General features: G+C 48.1%; 1 protein-coding gene across 1 annotated transcript; it reads right to left on the bottom strand.

The window, feature by feature from the left end:
* Window positions 1-2,690: 2,690 nt before the first annotated feature.
* On the bottom strand, window positions 2,691-4,278 carry LOC125529286 (E3 ubiquitin-protein ligase SIRP1-like; the record flags this gene model as incomplete). Its single annotated transcript, XM_048693689.1, is given in 2 exon segments — window positions 2,691-2,928; window positions 3,033-4,278. A coding segment is annotated over 1 exon segment (1,218 nt). The 3' UTR covers window positions 2,691-2,928; window positions 3,033-3,034.
* Between the last annotated feature and the right edge of the window lie 3,934 nt (window positions 4,279-8,212).

The raw sequence follows: 8,212 nt of genomic DNA, 5'->3' as shown, positions 1-8,212 counted from the left end.
ATATATTATCTTCTTGGCGCCCGGCGGCCCTCTCCTAGGGAGGCCGCCGATATCTCATTTTTGTCACTCTCAATGGCTATTTTCATCCTTTTGCTGCTTGAGTTACTGCTTGTGGGCGAGGCGTCTTTTGCAACATGAACATTTGTCTACGGGTGAGGTCATGGCTTGACTCGAGAGGTCTTTTGCCAGGACCAGCACCAGGGAGCGCGACTGGACGGATATTGCACCACAAGTGGTGCACCTCCTATCGTGGTTTCCCATCAGAAAGTGACCTGTCTTTGCACCACAAGTTACGGTTCTGCCTGGCTTGACTTGATGATACTGCACCGTTTCAGTCGAGAGGGTGGATATTTCAGCGCACAAAACATCCATGAGCACTGCTACACGGACGACACTAGTCCGACCAAAACATGCACGACATGCCCATCGCACCATCCATTTGCTAGTCTAGACAGCAGCATGCGGTGGGATTAGCTGTCGTGCATGTGTCGTTCAGCGAAACATCGTCCGCGAAGTACTTCCGAACATCCATCCATCCATGGAAGTCATTGCTGCCAGATGGATAAATAATCTGCGCCAAGTAAAATCTAGACAGCTCACCGGACTTCAATCTGACACGTATGTACTGCTATACGCCCCTACTTATGTGACTAACAACCAACGTTGCGTTCAAGCTTAAACATGAAGACACGAGTTCAAACTTAAGCATAAAGACTCACTACCCACACACTACTCATCATCATCATTCCTGCACCATCCCTGCTGTCGACACGGTTCCAAAGCTCTAGGATCGCCTCATCCTCACAATCCATGTGCTCCTAGGCTTTGTTGTCGCTCGACTCAAGCTTGATCACCGAGGGCCCAGCCTCATCCTCCATTTTGATCGCCTTCTTGCCTTGCGCGTCCCTACTGGCAAAGAGCCCTTACTCCATCTGCAGGAGGTGTAGATTTTCCGCGGCGAACCTCGCCATAGGCACCTTATCGCTCTCGCAGTTGTTGTGCTGCTCTAGGATGATACAGTCTTCCCTCTTCTCCTTGTCGGACACAATCTGTACTTCGGGCCGATGAATTTTGTCACCTCCCAGGATGCAATTTCGAAAAAGTTCAACTCGCACTTCGGTCGGCTGAACCTCCAACACGCAATCTCGAACGCGCTCGCCGCAAGCTCCGACGTGCCGAAGGTCCTTAACCAATGTCGCTCCCCGTCACACAATAACTCGGCGGCATAGCGACCAGACAGCCGGAGTTGAATGACGCGAAAGCCTGCCTTGCTCCTCGACAACATTCTCAGTGGTCGATTCGGTGGTGCGGATGGACACAGGAGGGTGGTGGATCCGGCGACAGGTTGGTGCAGCAAGGGTTGTGGTAGGAATTGATCTGCATGGCGGTGACAGCGGCCGAATGCGGTGCGGTGACGGTCGATGGCGGCGGCGGGACGGTGTGGCTATAGTGGCCGGATTTGGCAGCGACGTCAATGCACTGCAAGGGGAGGGGGCTTTCTTGTTGGTTGGTGTGCACACGGTTGCGTTTTTGGTTTGTGGCAGCCGCGCATGATGTATATTTGCATCACTTTGCTGCAAAATTTTGGGCTGCCGCAAAAAAATTGCATCACCAAATAGAGATGAGGCATTTGCTGGAGGAAGATTTCTGTGTCCAAATGCCCTAAAAACAGTTTTTTGGATAAAGCCATGCCGGAAGTATTGCTTATATTACATATCATACCCAAGAACCTTCTCATACAAATACAAGGAACAATTCCACTCTTGCTGGAACAGCTACACCTTTTTCCAATCTGAAGCTGCAAAACACAAATATAGTCTCTCCGTCCCATAATATAGAACGTTTTTTGACACTACACTAAAACATCTTACATTATGGGACAAAACATCTTACATTATGGGACGAAGGGGGTACCAAACAAACAAGCAAGACAAGCTGGCAGCTTATGATCCCACAATCAACAAACTGTGACAGCAGATCCTTCTCGTGCTCCTTAGACCCCTGCGAATACCAAGAAATAACAGCAAACTGAGCAAGTGAGATGTAAGATCAGATGAGGCAAAACCTGCATCGTTAGCAAACCACTTGCCACCCCCACAACTTCTGGATCAATCTGAGTCCAGAATTCAGTTGGAACAAATTTTGAAGGAACAACAGCAATTTGACAACAAGTATCCTTCTGGTGTGAGGATTTAAGACCAGAGGAAGCAACACCACAGGTTGCCACTTGCCACCACACAAGTTTGGATCAGTATCCTGAATCCTGAATTCAGTAGGAAAAAACTTCAAAGGAATAACAGCAATCTGAGTATTTGACCACAGGATTGTGTAAGCACAGGCTGCAACAAAACCCTGAATTCAGTTTGGATCAGTATCCTGAATCCTGAATTCAGTAGGAAAAAACTCCTGAATCCTGAAGCACGAGCTGCATCATTGTGTAAGCACAGGCTGCAACAAAACCCACACTGGATCAGCATTTGAATCCTGAATTCATTTGGAACACAGGCCCATGGCCCCAAGCAAAGTCACTTCTCACTGCAAAGAGCCTCTTCCAGATCTCTTTCAGAAGATTTCTCTCACACTGATAAGAGTGTTTAGCCTTCGCTGAACAGATGCTCCAGACATAAACCATTCAGCAGGTGCAGGTTTCCTTTCGTCCAACTGCCAGTTGGATAATTATCCCGTTCACATAAACAACATACTAGAGTACTTTTATTTCACACACACGCATACTGTAAACACGGTGGCGGGCATTAAACGGTTACAAGCCACATAGGTTTCATAAGAAGCGAAGATAAACAGCTTTGTCTTGCAGGGTCGAATTGAAATATTTACAGGAAACCACAGCATAAAGACGCCGGCCTCACGAGAGTCTTCTTTCAGGACTCCGTCTACATGTTGGAAGCACAGGAGCCAGGGCGATGCTGGCTACAATAGAGATAACTCAAACCACTCAGCGAGATGTCAAGTATAATCAACAGGAGCGTTCTTACCGTCATTCCCATCAGTAGAAATCGAAGTAGCATAATTACCTTCAGCTCTCAGAAGCACGTGGACCATTTTCATCAGATGAGGATGATGAGGATCCATCTCCGAAGATCGCGTTCAACGCAGACGTCACATCTCTATCATTTATTGAACTTTCATCAAGCAGACTGCCTCCATCATGGTTAGCACCTTCTATATCACTATTACTTGACTCAGCATGATCTCCATCAGCACTCACTGTCCCACCACCACTGCCTGATTCACATGGGTTCTTTGACTCCTCGGTAGGCAACTGAAATCGACAAATTGGGCAAGAACTGTGGAGCTCCAGCCATGGAAGGATGCAATTGGAGTGAAACTTGTGTTGGCAAGGCATCTCCTTCGCCTCCGTCCCCATTTCAAACTCCTCAAGACAGACTGTACAGCCCAATACTTCCTGGATGTTCACAGTTGGCAATGCTGCCACAGATTCCTTTTTGGCAGGCGGGGTCCCAGAACGATTCAGGTCACTGTCTGCCAAACGCTGCAAGAGCATATCCAGGCCAGGACCAAGAAAGTAGTCTCCAAGTGAAACGCCAGTACTTGTGTTGCTTGAGTTCTCTTGGTTGTCACTAGGTCCAAATGTTCCTTGGAGAATAATGGCCTCATTGTTGGAGTTGATCAGTATTAAGCTCTCTGTCCTTTCTCCCCCTCGGTCTCTCTCCCTTGCTCTCTCCCTCTCTCTTCTAGCCCTCTCCCTCTCCCTTCTCTCCCTGTCCCTTCGTTCCCTTTCCCTCTCCCGGTCTCTCTCGCTGTCCCTGTCCCTGTCCCTGTCCCTGTCCCTGCCAATGCCATCCAAGCCCCTTAAGTCATCACGGAGGGTCTGGAGCAGCCTGACAAGCGACGAGCCCCTCCTCCTTCGCCTCCTAATCATGTCTTCAAGCTCACGGTCAGAATCATCATCATCATCTTCATCCTCATCATCAGTATCCCTCAGCGCACTTCTGATCCTTGCTTGGCGTGAGTCCTCATCAGAAGAAGAATCCATCATATCCCTCTGGGGCCTCGACCGCCGCGATGAACCACCCATCATCCCAAGCAGCAGCGGGGCCCAGAGCGAGAGGTTCCGCTCAGACCTCACGTTTGTGGACGGCTCAAAGCCCTCAGACCCCATCTCTTCCACAAACCCGCCATCACAGTCCGGGCACTTCTTCTCCGGCTCCACAGGAACAATCACCTCAGCGCAGCTGTGGCACCAGTACCTGCTTTCCTGACCTTCTTCCATCTTGTGACTCTCCAAATGCTTTCTTCTCCCTTACCCCTACTGTAGTATCTTGCAGTCCTGATCCACAGGCCGAAGCACTTTTATAGCACCCAAACAACTAATAACTACACAGACAAGAAGATGCCTTCCTTGAGCAGCACAGCGAAGCTATCCTTTACAGCACCCTGAAACAAAGTTTCCCCATGAGCATCTCGACTAAATTAGCACCAACACGAGAAGTAACAGATCTACGAACGGAGAAGTAAACCATTTCCTAGTAGTATAAGCCACACTTGACAATCAAGAAAGGAACACATGATACTTCCTGGAAACTTTCTACACGAGCATATCCACTGGATTTGCACCAACACAGAAAGTAAGAGATCTGCTAACAAGGAAAGGCAAACCAGTTCGTTTGGACTAGTGCAAGCCATGCTTAACAACCAAGAAAAGCAGGACAACACTCAGAAGCTTTCTTCTACCATACACCAGCATCTAGTACAAGCATAGCAGGCATGCCTACCACGAAACCGAGCCGAGCATCATTCACACCAAAAAATTAAGAAAAGGGTGGCCGGTTTCGGTGAAACCCAGGGTCCTCCTGCCCTCAGATTCGATTTCAGAGCAGCGAAGCCACTCCTAGTCGCCTACCGACACAGTAATCCAACCCACTACTCAACCAACAGCCAGAGATCCGCATCAGAAACAACCCTAGGCACGCAAGGGCCCAGGATCTGCGACCGCGGGGGCGCGGGGACTACAAGCGAGGGGAACGAATCGAATCGCGCTGGAGTACCGAACTGATCCAGAAGGCTCAAACAAAAGAGGAAGAAGAGGCGCGCAAACCATTCCGCGTCGAGGATCCCGGGCTCGGCTCAGGCCATGATTCTTCCGCCGGAGCGTCGCTCGTCAGTGTGGGCGTCAGCAAATTGGTTGGGTAGGGGTTGGGGGGAGGCGGAGGGGACGAAGGGAGGAAGGGGAGAGGAAAGGGAGGAGGGGGGATAAAGTCGTGCGCCAGTCGAAGACCCCGCCGTCGGGCCGAGTAATTTATATTTTCAGCGGGGACTTCGGTGTAAATGCCGGTTTATTACCGGCTTGTCCCTGGGTTTATTAGATTATTGATTTGAGTGGGTGGGAGGGAGGGAGTGGGGCCTCGGGATTCCGAGACGTCAGTCCGCGTTGTACTCTTTGTCCTTTTTATTATTTGTGGGATGTGGGAGTCCGCGTACGGGCTGGGCGCAGGCCATGATTCTTCCGCCGGAGCGTCGCTCGTCAGTGTGGGCGTCAGCAAATTGGTTGGGTAGGGGTTGGGGGGAGGCGGAGGGGACGAAGGGAGGAAGGGGAGAGGAAAGGGAGGAGGGGGGATAAAGTCGTGCGCCAGTCGAAGACCCCGCCGTCGGGCCGAGTAATTTATATTTTCAGCGGGGACTTCGGTGTAAATGCCGGTTTATTACCGGCTTGTCCCTGGGTTTATTAGATTATTGATTTGAGTGGGTGGGAGGGAGGGAGTGGGGCCTCGGGATTCCGAGACGTCAGTCCGCGTTGTACTCTTTGTCCTTTTTATTATTTGTGGGATGTGGGAGTCCGCGTAACCGCGTTGTACTGCTTGCTTGCTTCGGCTCACTTGTGAAAAGCCGCCCGGTTTTTAATCCAGGCTAGTGTGAGAGTGCGACGTGTAATCCAACGGGCCGTCGCTGATTAGTGGGTGCGACTAGGTGTGCTCGAGTAATTTGGAACGGAGGAAATACCTGTTTGTGTTTTTTGTTCACAAGATTGATTACGTGGCGACTGCGATTTGTTAAGCATTCCTATTTTTTTATCTAAAAATACATTATTCAGTGTGTTATCTTGTGGTGCGAAGAGGTACATAGACGTTTTGAAAGAACACGCCAACATATACTCCATGTGGCAGGTTTTGATAAACATTTCATGTTGGTATTACGGTTTGATCCGTAGAAGTTTCTAAGAAAAAATCTCAAAAAAAAATTGATGTAATTTATCGCCTATGCATCTGCGAACGCACACCACCATGACTTCTATTAAAGTTGATGCAACAGGCGATAATATGGTCCAACCAGTGAAAGACACCACACATGAAAGCAAGGTAAGGCGAAAATGTTTCGATGTTAATATATCATAGTTAAGCAGATTTTTTTTTTATTTCACACAGAACTGCCATGGTGTCCACCGTGATGAAAAAAGCCTCTAGCACCCGTATGGCATCTTGCTAATATAGTACTTCCTCCGTCCTATAATATAAAGACGTTTTTGACACTACACTAATGTAAAAAACGCTCTTATGGGATAGAGAGAATATTAAATATACTACTCATTCGTAGATACTCCCTCCGTTCGGAATTACTTGTCTCGAAAATGGATGTATCTAGAACTAAATACATCTAGATACATCCGTTTCTACGACAAGTAATTCCGAATAGAGGGAGTAGGATGGAAAGATGCAAAGTATCCATACTTATTCTAAGTCAAGGCTTCAACCAATTAGACGCCTCAAACGACCGTTGAAAATAAAGTCAAGTCTCCAGCCCTCTCAAGCAGTCTGATTATTTGGGGGACCTCACATGCTTTTGTATTATACTATATAAGATGCTCTTTTTATCTTAGATTATATTAGCATTTGGAAAATAACAAAGGCTGGATTTTGTACCAACTTCATTGTCTCTAGTGCCGAGACAAAAGTTTTGTTCCGTCTAACTAATCTAGAAGAAAGAATAAAATTGGACAATTGATTTAGCTGAAAATGCATTGTGTACTAGAACAAATATTGTGGTTATAAATAGTGTGATTTTTCCATTACGAGCAAACCACCAATAACTGCACGCGTATAGTACGCGCACATGCCGCGCTGAACTGACACACACGTCCTATATTTTTGTATCAAGATAAGTTAGACTTTAGGTTTAAAAATGTTGGCTAGTGCAGACTAGTAAGTCAGTGGAGTAGCAAACTCAAAATTCATATTTATATAGCAACTGGTTGTTTCGAACCGCAAGTTGCGGACGGCGTGACACGCTCGGCGTCATGGGCCGGCTACAAGAAACGAAAAAAACTCGGTGCGTACGCGGGACCCTCCGTCATCCACACAGAACAGACACCGTGGTGGACGGGTAGAAATCATCCGGTGGAAATCACGCCGTTTTGCTCCGTCGTCTCGTGCGTAGGCTTGATGGTGATTAGCAGCTGCATCTCTTCGACTTGATCGCTCCCACCTGTTGTTTTTGCTGACACAGAATGCATCGTGGGATACTGGGATGAGGACTGGTGGACTGCACTGCGGGCTGTGCCAAAGCGCGTATCAGCTTCAGGCACACGTGGGGTCCTGTGATTGCGCTGGTCTCGCAGATGACAGAGACGACCGACTTTGCGGTCGCGGGGATCTTCTTCTTTTTCTCTAGAAAAAAAAATCCTCTCTCTTTATTAGGGCATCTCTAACCGCGTCCAGGCCCAGGCTAACAGGGCCATGGCCTGGGCGTGGCAGCTGATCTATTTGGGAATACTATGCCATTATTTACTAGTGTAGTTAGGTTGTTGGCCCGGGGTGTGCTGCCAATCTAGCCGTACCTTTGCGTTCATAGACACGGATAAGGAAGCCGCTCATCCAACTCAATGCATCAAATGTCTGTCCATCTCTAACATTCTCTCCTTGACAAGAATATATCGAATCAATAGCATTATTTGCATACGTAAAAATAGTTGCAAACATATGCGTTACAATGAAAATGCATCTACTGTTGGGCAAGTTTTTACATCCAACAGATCCCAAAGTTAACAGTCCCACTGTCCGTGCAAAAAAACATTGGTTTTTGCATGGACAGACGGCTATCCATGGCAAGTACTTCGCTCTGCAGCAGGCAACTCCTTAGCTTGAGCTCCTTCAACTCAACCGCCAAAAGCTTGAACAACTTTGCACGGTAGGCTTGCACAATCCTCGCTGCATCGGGTTCCAAGACCGACATCTTCAAG

This window comes from Triticum urartu, unplaced genomic scaffold, assembly GCF_003073215.2.
Source record: "Triticum urartu cultivar G1812 unplaced genomic scaffold, Tu2.1 TuUngrouped_contig_5486, whole genome shotgun sequence".
NCBI lineage: Eukaryota > Viridiplantae > Streptophyta > Magnoliopsida > Poales > Poaceae > Triticum > Triticum urartu.
This window is presented reverse-complemented; position numbering and strand designations above follow the sequence as displayed.